The 11,687-nt window shown below is 37.3% G+C and overlaps 2 protein-coding genes across 5 annotated transcripts; one reads left to right on the forward strand and one right to left on the reverse strand.

Annotated features, from left to right (window-relative positions):
* Window positions 1–1,921: 1,921 nt before the first annotated feature.
* Window positions 1,922–6,364, reverse strand: DJ1C (Class I glutamine amidotransferase-like superfamily protein). 2 transcript variants are annotated; one of them, XM_086562078.1, is made up of 8 exons: window positions 6,077–6,364; window positions 5,856–6,005; window positions 5,599–5,778; window positions 5,145–5,222; window positions 4,129–4,329; window positions 3,250–3,387; window positions 2,529–3,161; window positions 1,922–1,963 (listed from the first exon to the last, which is right to left on the reverse strand). In XM_086562078.1, the coding sequence occupies exons 1-7, from the start codon at window positions 6,362–6,364 to the stop codon at window positions 2,949–2,951; spliced, it is 1,248 nt and encodes a 415-aa protein (XP_086418204.1). In that variant the 3' UTR covers window positions 1,922–1,963; window positions 2,529–2,948. The 2 variants fall into 2 exon arrangements, with proteins under 2 accessions (XP_086418204.1, XP_086418205.1); XM_086562079.1 differs by lacking the exon at window positions 4,129–4,329.
* Window positions 6,365–6,504: 140 nt separating this feature from the next.
* On the forward strand, window positions 6,505–11,332 carry MCCB (3-methylcrotonyl-CoA carboxylase). 3 transcript variants are annotated; one of them, XM_086562077.1, is made up of 10 exons: window positions 6,505–6,753; window positions 6,820–6,942; window positions 7,016–7,450; window positions 7,556–7,672; window positions 8,906–9,147; window positions 9,233–9,398; window positions 9,559–9,633; window positions 10,240–10,371; window positions 10,804–10,860; window positions 10,950–11,332. In XM_086562077.1, the coding sequence occupies exons 1-4, from the start codon at window positions 6,565–6,567 to the stop codon at window positions 7,562–7,564; spliced, it is 756 nt and encodes a 251-aa protein (XP_086418203.1). In that variant the 5' UTR covers window positions 6,505–6,564; the 3' UTR covers window positions 7,565–7,672; window positions 8,906–9,147; window positions 9,233–9,398; window positions 9,559–9,633; window positions 10,240–10,371; window positions 10,804–10,860; window positions 10,950–11,332. The 3 variants fall into 3 exon arrangements, with proteins under 3 accessions (XP_086418203.1, XP_086418202.1, XP_086418201.1); XM_086562076.1 differs by having other exon boundaries at window positions 7,582–7,672; XM_086562075.1 differs by lacking the exons at window positions 6,505–6,753; window positions 6,820–6,942; window positions 7,016–7,450; ... (1 more) ...; window positions 8,906–9,147; window positions 9,233–9,398.
* Window positions 11,333–11,687: the final 355 nt, after the last annotated feature.

Raw genomic sequence — 11,687 nt, forward strand, 5'->3', positions numbered from 1 at the left:
TTGTTTTGTTGATTCTGTCTTGTTAGATTGGCGCCAATTGCAATAATGTAGACATTAAAAATTTCAATTTACGAGCCTGTAATTTTTTTTTATCTTGATGGATGAAGGTGGACTCTATAGCCATTAGGCATTGCCCACATATTTTCTTTAATATATAACTTGAAGTGAAGGCCAGGAATTATAATTTTTGGGTGGACAAAGTAACACATTGCCTAGCACTCTAGCCATTGGCATTGGTAAAGATTTCCAAGTTTTGGCTTTTGGATAAAAAGCTCTAAATTTTCATTTCTGATTTTCTGAAGTTTGCCGAGTTACATTTGGTTATCGGTTTTCCCCAGTCTAGGTACTTGAACCAGTTGAACGTAGAGAAAAATACAAGGGTTTGAATCCACATGTGGATATGTTTGACTTCTTTGGATGATTAATCTAACAAAAGTACCTCGTGATTGAAAAGAAGTGCGAAGCCTAATGTAGTTTTCAACAGCAACTAGAGAAACGAATTGCTGATGGAAATTGTTAATTCTGGTTTTCAGAGAGACACGCCACCACCGGGTGTTTAATTATGTCCAAGGCAGTGTGTCTCCTCCAGTGATACGCCCGAGTAACTGGTCTGAGGATCAGTTGATCATTTGTGCTCAACAACTTCTAATAAACACTTGGTGCATGTACTTGGTGTGAATAACGCAATTGTGCTGTGCCTGTGAATTGTGATCTAACCATTTCTCCTGATAGTAGGTTCACTGTTTTGACTATTTCGGTTTTCCATGAAACCCACAGTTTTTATTCGTTTGGGTAGATGTTTTGTTGGCGTATGGCTTTCTTGCCAAAGTTTTGTTTATCTTTTCCTTCATTGCTCATGGCATTTCAGAATAAACAAAGACTAAAGGTAAATGGACTTTGAAGGATGCGGTTAATAAGGTAAGCAGGACCGGCTTTGAGATGGTGGAGGCTCTAGGCGAGCTCTTACACGGGGACCTATAGAAAATGCATAGTCAAGAAAAATATTTTTTGCACCATTTTATATATCTTAGGATATATATTATTTTGGTTCCTTGTAAAATGAACTTATAGGTGGTGTAGCGGTTCAGTTTCCCATTTCATACTTCAAGTTTGAATCTTTGTAACTACTTTCTTTAAGGGATTATTATTGTGCGTTTTATTCAATTCAAATGCGAACTGACAACCCTCTGTAACCTTATTATTACTTGTGATATGCCCTTGATTGAGATGTGCAAATTGCTACCTAAATTGGTTGGTCTGAGACGTTTTGAAATGATGAGAATAAGTAAATAATAAACGAGGATAATTCCGTTTGAATATAAAAATCGAAAAAATGCGCCAGATGGAATGAAACATCCCGTCTAAAGTTAAAAAAAACCGAAAAAAAGTAAAAAAAACACGCGAGACGGAATGAAACATTCCGTCCGGAAAAAAAACCAATTTTTTTTAAAAAAATACACGAGACGGAATAAAACATCCCGTCCGAAGTTCCCAACTCAACTACTATCTCGGTTGAAGGTTTCACTCTCGTTTTGACTTGGAAAAATAATCATCTTGATATTCACTTTTGCATTGGGCAAATGTTTTTGACCATTTGGAGGTGAATATTGGCACATCCCCTTGATACCTGTATTGGGAATGCTCTAAAAAGGTGAAGTTTTTTATCATAGCCTAAATATTAAAAAAAACGTCTCTTTTTTGCATCCTCATCTGTAGTTAGCAATCTTAGCATCAACCATGGTAGTGGTTTTATGATTGAAGAAAAATAACGCTTATCATCAAGCGTTGAAGAAACAGAACATCTCCATGATTTGCAAACTGCAACAAACTTAGTAAAATCTTCAACTAACATAAAGTTTTCTGCTATCACCCTAAGGAGACGCATAACACAGAAAAATAAGATCTAGAACAATATACAAGAGAGTATAAAAACGATTTAAAATGTCAGAATTTGAAGAGGCAACTAATTCAGAATCCAAGGATTTTTTACTTTCCAGTTTCCATAACCAAGTACATAACTCAGATGGATTAAGTCTATCCAACCACGGTCCAGCCCAGCGCATAACTTTCGCCACGACGTTACCTATCCCAAACACGACCAAAACAAAAAAGGGCAAAATTATTGTCAACAAGACATTAAGGGTGTGTTTGTTATGATGGAAAGGAAAGAAAATACTATGGAAAGGAAAGGAAAATAAGAGTGGTCCACCTTTTCCATAGTTTTTAAGGTGTTTGTTTACCCATGGAAGGAAATGGACTTTTCCATATGAAAACAAATGAAAAAATTTTAAGAAAATTTTGTGGAAGAAAAGGAATTTATAGGAACTTACTACTAATACACTCCACTCAACAATACAATTATTCCTTTCCAAAGAGAAACAAACATGATTATTCCTTTCCTAGTTTTACTTTCCTTTCCCCAGTTTACGTGCATTGTTGTCAACAAACACATACCATTTAAAATTATTTCCTTTTCATTCCATTCCATTCCATTCCATAGTGGACCACCCATTTTATTTCTAACTTACCATTTCAGTGTCACAAACTCACAATATATTAATTTTCTTTTACAATTTGCACATCCAAGAGCTCGAATGTGAAACAAAAAATTGAATGTTTTCATGGACACATTTTGGTGTTGATGCCTCTCTGGACCACCGTGATCAAGCTGTTGTATCTATCCTACCATCATGATAGGATCCTTCGATTCAAAGAACTTGTTTCAATGCATACTTTCAAGTACAGCATGATCACACACATCAAAGACCAGGATCAGTTCAACCATGACCAGCGCAATCTTGGTCCACAGCAGGCGGACACACTTTCAATGTTGTTAATGACTGCAAAGAAATTTGGTTCTTTTTTCACGTACATGAATTGAACGGGTAAAAGGTATTACTTTCAATGACTTAAGGCAGCAAAACCGTTCCCATCTGCTCCTGACATTACTAGCTCTGTGGATACTGAAAAACAAGGCCTTCGGCCACACTTCTTGCTCTTGCATGACCATACATCTTGCTGACAATGGTCAAAGCAAAATCTGCTGCAGTTGCAAGGCCCTTACTTGTGATAATTTTACCATCAATTACAACATCAGCACCATTTCCAGCATGGCTGGTGACCTTGCTAATGATGGATGGATGACCTGTAGCTCTTCTATCCTGTTACGCACACAAAGTACCAGTAATAATATTACAGAAGTTATATTAGAGAACTACGTCAAAATTCAAATAAACTGACGAACATTACCTTGAGTAACCCTTGCTTGTGCAGGACTGCAGGAGATGAGCAAATTGCTCCAAATATTCTTCCAGCTACTTCTTGTTCCTTGAGAAGCTTCTTCAAAACTTTGGATTTGTGTAGCTGCTCACCTCCAGCAATGCCTCCCTACGAACAGAATGTTATGTTCCATTGTCTATGGCATGTGATTTGTTGAATTATAAAGATTAGAATAAATTAAACCTTTTTATACATAGTGTTATTACACCATGATCAACTCTACCTGAATAGTGTTTTCTATAGTTACTTTGCCAGTCCAAATCCCAACTAAAAATAGATTGTCAGGTAGCCAGTGGGTGGCCAAATTATGAATACTGCCCCAAATTGGAATCATGTTAAGGCATCCACCAACACAAAATGTTCAAGCAGAGAATATGGGTAGAATTGAGTGGAGGAACCAAAGTCGGTTTCGCCTCCGACACTGGAGGAAAAGTCCAAACATGTGGCAGCACACATGTTTTCTTGATCTGCGTAGTTTAAGTTATGGAAATGTTTAACTGTTCAATAAGAACCTTTCCACAGGCCAAGAAGACTCAGAAGTAGCAAGTAATCAAATAAGGTCAATTACATGTCACCTTACAGATTCCTCGGCAAAGAGGTGTGCGTGTGCGTGGTGTGGGGGAGGGGAGTGGTTGGACGTGTGGTCTTGTTGATCAGCATGCAATATTGGTAATCCTATTAGTTCTGAAATCCTGGTTGAAAACACAGCAGCTTAATGCTAAAAGATTGTCCTAAACTCAAATCCAATACCAAGAAAATTTTCTATTCAAGCATTACATTGCATCAGCATGCAAAAATGAGCCAAAGGGACTGAACGGTGTGTGTTATATAGCACTATGTTTATCTCACCGGAAGAATAATCAAATCATAATTTGAAGCTGCAGCATTATCAATGGACTTGTCTGCAACAATTTTTGTTTCCATAGCAGCCACAATCTGTATAGATTTCTCAACAGAAGCAACCACAACATCCATCTTTGCTCGCCTTAAGATATCTACTATTGTCGCCACTTCAATTTCTTCAGACCCATTTGCAACTGGAATAAGAACCTGGATAAGAGTTCAATAATGATGACTGTAGATACGATGCTTGCCAAGGAAGCAATATAAAGAAGATATACTATTTCCAAACTCCATGAAGTGCCTCAGAAACGCGATTTTTTTTTATTGCGAATTTGCAATTATGAGTAGAAGTTCCTTACCATACTGCACATATTACGATTTATGCACTACAGTCATGTAAGACATAAAGCACACAGGGCTTAATACAATCGGTCAATCGCCTCTTCCCCACATTTTCATATAAAAAACATTTGCCCTTTGGCTGATCCCTTTGGGAAGAAGAAAAGAGAAAACAGATGCAAAAAGGACAAGCAGTATGAATAAGAATATTACAGACCGGGTGAAAATGCCAGTATTGCCAAATGGAGCCATTAACATGCTTATCCTTGGATCAACCACCGAATGCCAAATTACAGTGAAAGTGCATACATTGTTCAACAAATACATAGAACAAACTAACGAAGCAACAAGTAGTGCAATAGAGTTGTGGCGGGTAAAATATCACAATAAAACTAGCCATATGCTACTCAACTAAGTGCAGCACAAGGCAATGCTTATACTTTGCACTATAACTCACAAGTAACTGAATAAAGGCAACATATCATCTCAAGATAAGTTGATATCAGTATATCACATAGCTGGAGATGAACAAGGACTTGGTCTGTGTGTGTGTGTGGGGGGGTTGAACATATTCGTAGTAATTCAGGAAATTAATTGGGAATAAAAAAATGTTCGCATATGGATCAAATTAAAGAAGAAACAACAAAAGATCAGGGCAAAAGAATTTAGCACAAACTATTCACCTGAGGATTATGATTGATGGACCAGTCAACTTTGTTAAATTCCTCCCTTTTAGGATGATTATCCTCACCAGACAACAGCTACAGTAGAAAATGTGCAAAGACAATTGTTGCTTAAATATGTAGGAGAAGATATTAGAAATTCAATAATGACGACAAAAAAGCTACAAGAAGTTGAATTCCTTTTCCATTTTTCTTCATAAACTGTAAACATAGATGCTCAATATTAACTGATTAACTATATAAAATGTATTCTGCACACGATGAGGATATTCTACAATTGTGCAATCTATTATCTATACTACCACATTTTCATAGGTGAGATAATAAGGTCAGTTACTTCCAACAAAAAGAAGCAGCTCATCTTCCTAGAACTTCATTCTCTCCGCTCCATTCCTTCTTTATTGTTATCAAACTCATGTCCAACTCCATAAATACGATTCACTACATAACTTACCAGTGTCCCACCAAGCTCAGCCGCTAAAGCTTCACCAAACAACTGCTCAACTAACGAAAGAACAAACTGAAACGCTGTCCCCGGCCCACGACTAGTTGTAAGTTCCCCGGACACTTGAATATTTGCTTTAACTGCCCAAAACGTCGGAAGCATGCCCATGAAAGCAGGATGACAAGTAGTCTTGCAAAAATAATTACAACCAGTTAAGCTCAGTTGACAAAAAGTAGATAACCAATATTACAATGTATTTAAATTACCTGCTTTCTTTTCAAAAGTCCCCAAGGCCGAAGAGTAACGGCAGGCGCAGCACATATAGCACCATACAATCTCTTCTTCTCCGCTTGTTTGCTAGTAATATTGCGTAAAATATCACAGTCTCTTAATCTCGCTGAACCTGGCATTCCTCCCTGAAAAAATCAACAAACTCAATTATATTATATGTAGCACAACAACATGGAGATATAAATTGAGTACTAACTGGTAATGCAATGAGATCGAAGAGTTGGTCAGAGCAAGTAGAAATGCAGGTGTCAGCTACAATTTTAGTCCCAGAAGAAGCTTCTATTTGTAGCTGCGGCTCAACAGACGCGACGACTACATGTGCGCCAGCTCGACGCATGACGTCAATTAAGATAACTGCTTCCATTTCCTCTGTGCCGTATGCAACTGGAATTAAAACCTTTTTTTTTGGAGGGAGAGTGATGCTAGTTGACAGTTTTTTTGTTGAGGATATCACAAATTTGGAAGAAAAGAGCACTGACTCCATCACTCGATATTTTTGATATCAGATTAATAAGTTTATTTCATTTTTCAGAAGGTTTAAGTGAACCGGTCAAACCGGTTCCCGTGATGGACACATGGCTGTATTAGCTTACGTGGGAAAGGATTGTATGTCTATCCGAATGGGGCAAGTGAATAGACTAAACTACAAAATCTAGGAGTAATTGTTAAGGAGGAGGAAGAAAAATGTTAAGAATTTTGGTAAAGAGAGCAGCATCATGTAGGAGGAATCCAATTTTAATTGGTTTTATGCAAAGAAGAGAATTTTGCTTGGGAGTGTTACCTGACACATTAGACCGAACATCCGATGCTTTCATTCGCAACTCACAAGCCGTGGACCAACTCATGTCCGAACTTCAAACCCACATCAAAAAGGTAAACTCTTTTTGTACAACACACTAATTATTTAGAGCTTATGATGGGGAATTAATTTGTTTGTAGGTTCTGGGTGGTGGTGGTGGAGCTGAAGCTTTAAGAAGAAACCTGAGTAGGAATAAGCTCCTTCCTAGAGAACGTATTGATCGGTTGATCGATCCTGGTTCTTCCTTCCTCGAGCTGTCCCAGGTTTGATTTTCAATTGTCCCGATCATATAATATAATGTGGAATGTGGAGCTGAAATGTTTTTATATTGTGTAGCTTGCGGGACATGAACTATATGAAGAATCGTTACCATCTGGAGGAATAATCACTGGAATAGGAGCAGTACATGGACGTCTTTGCATGTTTGTGGCCAATGACCCTACTGTCAAGGGAGGGACTTATTACCCTATTACTGTTAAAAAGCATCTCAGGGCGCAAGAGATTGCTGATCAATGCAATTTGCCTTGCTTATACCTTGTTGACAGTGGAGGTGCTAATCTTCCTAGGCAGGCTGACGTCTTTCCTGACAGGGATAATTTTGGTAGAATATTTTACAACCAGGCTCAAATGTCTGCAAAGGGTATTCCGCAGATTGCTCTGGTTATGGGTTCTTGTACGGCTGGTGGTGCTTATATACCTGCCATGGCTGATGAAAGTGTGATAGTCAAGGAAAATGGTACCATATTTCTAGCTGGACCTCCTCTTGTGAAGGTTAGTTCTTAAAATAACTAGGTGTTACTCTTCTAGTTATTAATGCAACGCACATCTTTTGTCTACCAATGAAAATCTGTGAAATGTATTTTTTTAAAATTCTAGGTTTTCTGAAGGAGCAATTTTGATAGGCTGCTACAGGAGAGGAAGTCTCTGCAGAGGATTTGGGAGGCGCATCCTTGCATTGTAAGATATCAGGGGTTTCAGATCACTTTGCTGAAGGTATTCTCTCTTATTGTCTTTTTCACTTAGTCCCGATTTGTTACTTATCGACTTATGAGTGCCTGAACTCATATAAACATTGAATTTCCAACTATTTTAAGGTGGAATGGTATTTCATCATTGGTCTGAAATAATCAAACTAGGCCTAGTAGTGAATCATCCTTGGGTAATTGATTAACAAAGAAGCTCTTTAAGCTTCTCACCTTGTAGTTAAAGCAAAGTTTTCCTTAAACTCTTACAAAGGAAGCTTACTGTCCAAAGTAGCATGTAGTTTGTTGGGTATCGCAACAATTTAAGAAATTGTGAGAGGAAAGAATAGGTGGAAACGAGGTTGAATGTTTTTTGCTAAGTAAGGAGCCTATCATCTTGTATAATTTCTTGAAGAAAATGGACTCCGTTCACAAGCTCTACCAAGTTAAGAAATTGCAATTTATATGATAATATGAGCTAACTGAAGCAAAGTTCTGACACTCCCAAGAACTCATGTGACAAGATGAAATTTTTTACTACGAAAAGTCGGAAATGTTTCTTAACTTTGTCCCTTGATTTCTATTGGTTTTTCTTAATCTACCTCTCTCGGGTCTTAATCCTTGCTCCTTTTTTCGGAGGTTATATTGTGTCCCAATTATCTCTGTATCATATCCAAAATTGATACACGCTGCTTCTGTTGGATGAAACAACGTATTTTGGAATGTTAATTGTTGTTTTAGCCCCAAAGATTAACTTGTGAGGAGGACCTTCCTCATGTATAACAACGCTAGCTCTTATTTGAAGGACTTCGACACGATGGCATAGTTTGATTAGAAAAAATAAACAAATACATAAATAAAATAAAATAATTGTGAAGGACTTCGACACAATGCAAGTCTCAAAGTTCCTTCTTTCTTTCTTTTTTTAATACGTGAGCAGGTATAGAGCACAAAACCAGTTATAGAAGGTCTTCTTTCATTTAATAAGAATAGATCTTTTCCCTGGTGTTTTCACGAGATAATTTATTCCAAGACTCTTTTTCTAATTAATGATTTGGTCAAGTAAATCTTGTAAATGGGCAAGAAGAGCATTACACATAAAAAAAAGGTCCTACGTCTGACATTTGTTTGTGTCACAGTCAGGTATTTAAAGTAGATAGCGTTAACAACTGAAAGTAATAACTATACGTACTCTTTTCTAATGAGAATACATCTTGGTTTTTAAAACTACGCCCGCTGGTAATGGTTGATGTGGTGACTGCAGATGAACTGCATGGCCTTGCTATTGGGAGGAATATTGTCAGGAATTTGTACATGGCGGGGAGTCAGGTTATGGATAAAGAATTGCTAAATGCTTCTCATGAATACAAGGATCCACTGTATGATGTGAATGAGCTTCGTTCAATTGCACCCACAGACCAGAAACAGCCTCTTGACATCCGAGCAGTTATTGCTCGTATTGTTGATGGGAGTGAGTTTGATGAATTTAAGAAGTTGTATGGCACTGTAAGAGCGCTTGAATTACTGGAAGTTCTAGTCTTACTTATTAATTTTTGTCTTTAAGAGGAAAATACTAATAAAGTTCATGCAGACTCTTGTGACAGGTTTTGCAAGGATCTGTGGACGTTCTGTAGGAATTATTGGAAACAACGGCATACTGTTCACCGAATCTGCTTTAAAAGGAACCCACTTTATTCAGTTGTGTTCTCAACGAAATATTCCACTGATATTTCTTCCAGAATATTAATGGGTTTATGGTACATGCTCTTTAAATTTTTGCTTATTTTAAATCACAATTTCAACCTTATGTGGCTTCAGAACTTACAGCTACCTGTGTCAGAACAATTACTTTGATCTGCCCCACCCCCACATCTAAATTGTTTCTACTAATGCGGAATCTAATTTTTGTTTATATAGGTTGGCTCAAAATCTGAGGCAAGTGGTATTGCCAAAGCCGGAGCAAAAATGGTGATGGCGGTTTCCTGTGCAAAGGTCGTATACATTTTACTCTTCATCAGTGGTCTATCTGTATTCTTAGTCTGCCAGTGTGGTTACTTTTGGAAATCTCTTTTAAAAATATCTTCCTTGGGAAACCTATGCTATATGCATAGTATGTTTTGGTTAAAAATGCCAGACCACAAGTTCCAAGGCTAAAACATTTACAGTGTTGCATACACAGTTCCCGCTAAAATAAACATATGGCAACTTATTTCCTTAAAGATGATTGTTCTGATGATCATGGTTGTGTCATGTTAATTATCAATTGAAGTTGCCTACCATCTTGAATCTTATGATTGCTGAGATATCATCCAGCGTTTGATTGTATGAGAATATGCGATCTCCACAGAGCATGTGTAATATTCAATTTCAATCATTCTACATTGATTTCTGTTTGATGCAACTTGTTATGAACAATATCTCACTCGACTAAGAACACTTTTAATATATGAATACCAAGTGGAAATTAGCTATATACCTAAATTTAGGTTTTCTCTTGCAGTTTGAGATGCAAATGTACTAATTAAGATTTTCTTATTGAAGGTTTTTTCATCGAAAGACGACGCTGCTATTATTTAACTGAAGAATGTTTCTGTGCAGGTTCCCAAAGTAACAGTTATTGTTGGTGGAAGTTTCGGTGCTGGGAACTATGGAATGTGTGGACGTGCATACAGCCCCAATTTTTTGTTCATGTGGCCCAATGCGCGAATCTCTGTGATGGGAGGCCCTCAGGTAGTTTTTATCCAATTGTCAAAACATTGAATATTAAGTGTCAAATGAAAAATATATTTGTTCTCAGATTTCAAAGTCAACTTCTTACGATAAGTACACACGAATCAGCAGGTTCTATAATCAAAAGAGACTTGTACGGTCTGTTTTTCTGTTCCAGAGACAATGCTAGGTGGCTTAATCACAATCTCTTGACAGATTAAACATAGGACTGTCAACTGTGTGCACACTTGGGGTTCATTGAAGCTTCTCGTTGTTGCAAGATACAGCCACCTAACATAAAACGACCACCTTATAATCCATACTCGTAGCTCACTTTGCTACAATTTAAACTAGCTATTTACCACAATTCTGTGTTGGGTTTTATGGAACTTCAAGCTAATTCCTAAATAGAAATTTTTGTGGAAAACTAAGCTGAGAGTTCGTTTTTTGAAGGCTGCTGGTGTGTTGGCTCAAATTGAAAAAAGCAACAAGAAAAAGAAAGGAATTCAGGTATTTGCTGTCTCAAACTAGAAAAACAGATCTATTAGCAAAATAGACTAGTGAGTAATAGAATCTTCCACAATGTGTGACTTTTACAGTGGACTGAAGAAGAAGAGGAGACCTTCAAAAACAGGGTTGTGGAGGCATATGAAAGAGAAGGAAGTTCCTATTACTCAACTGCAAGGCTCTGGGATGATGGAATTATAGATCCAGCTGACACACGGAAAGTTTTAGGACTCTGCCTATCTGTTTCCATGAAGCCCATCCCAGAAGAAACCAAATATGGTGTATTTAGGATGTAGAGATTCACAGTCCAATTGGGAGTTGATTACAGGTAGCCAGTCAAATTGATTACACCCAGATAATTAGGCTACAATAAACAATAATTCCTCTTCAAAGTCGGTGTTTTGAAGCGATTAGTCTTGATCTTACTATCTTTAACACTGATATTCGCTAGAAAAAAAATCTTGTTTTTAGCAAAGGTATGTGAATCAGGCAAAGCTTCCCATCCATGCATTGGGTTCTGAATACTGAATACCAAGAATTTTCAGTACAAGAAATCTGTAGTGATTAAAATCCGTTGGATAAAGTAACATACTCCATGGCAATTAACTACTCATATGCTTCAGGTACCTTGCATTTCGTCTCTGAAAATTTTGTTTTATTTATATGTTTCTGTTTCTTTTTGCCTTGGCGTTGTTTTCTTTTGGTCATTTTAGGTGGTTTACTGGCAACTCTATCAGACAATCATTTCTGCACTCATCAAATATATTTAACAATTTGGAGTGTGGACGGCTCATGATCACCACGACTTGGGAGTTCATGTTTGACATAGA

This window comes from Coptis chinensis, chromosome 5 (assembly GCF_015680905.1).
Source record: "Coptis chinensis isolate HL-2020 chromosome 5, ASM1568090v1, whole genome shotgun sequence".
In the NCBI taxonomy this organism is placed as follows: domain Eukaryota; kingdom Viridiplantae; phylum Streptophyta; class Magnoliopsida; order Ranunculales; family Ranunculaceae; genus Coptis; species Coptis chinensis.

Bases quoted from the DNA above. Each gene is read 5' to 3' on its own strand.
- MCCB (XM_086562076.1), top strand. From the start codon at position 6,565: ATGTTAAGAATTTTGGTAAAGAGAGCAGCATCATGTAGGAGGAATCCA. The intron at 6,754-6,819 runs GTAAACTCTTTT...ATTTGTTTGTAG, and splicing joins TTCAAACCCACATCAAAAAG to GTTCTGGGTGGTGGTGGTGG. The intron at 7,451-7,581 runs GTTAGTTCTTAA...CAATTTTGATAG, and splicing joins CTGGACCTCCTCTTGTGAAG to GCTGCTACAGGAGAGGAAGT.
- DJ1C (XM_086562078.1), bottom strand. From the start codon at position 6,364: ATGGAGTCAGTGCTCTTTTCTTCCAAATTTGTGATATCCTCAACAAAA. The intron at 5,779-5,855 runs GTAATTTAAATA...TATTTTTGCAAG, and splicing joins GACTTTTGAAAAGAAAGCAG to ACTACTTGTCATCCTGCTTT. The intron at 5,223-5,598 runs GTAAGTTATGTA...TTTCTACTGTAG, and splicing joins CTGAGCTTGGTGGGACACTG to CTGTTGTCTGGTGAGGATAA.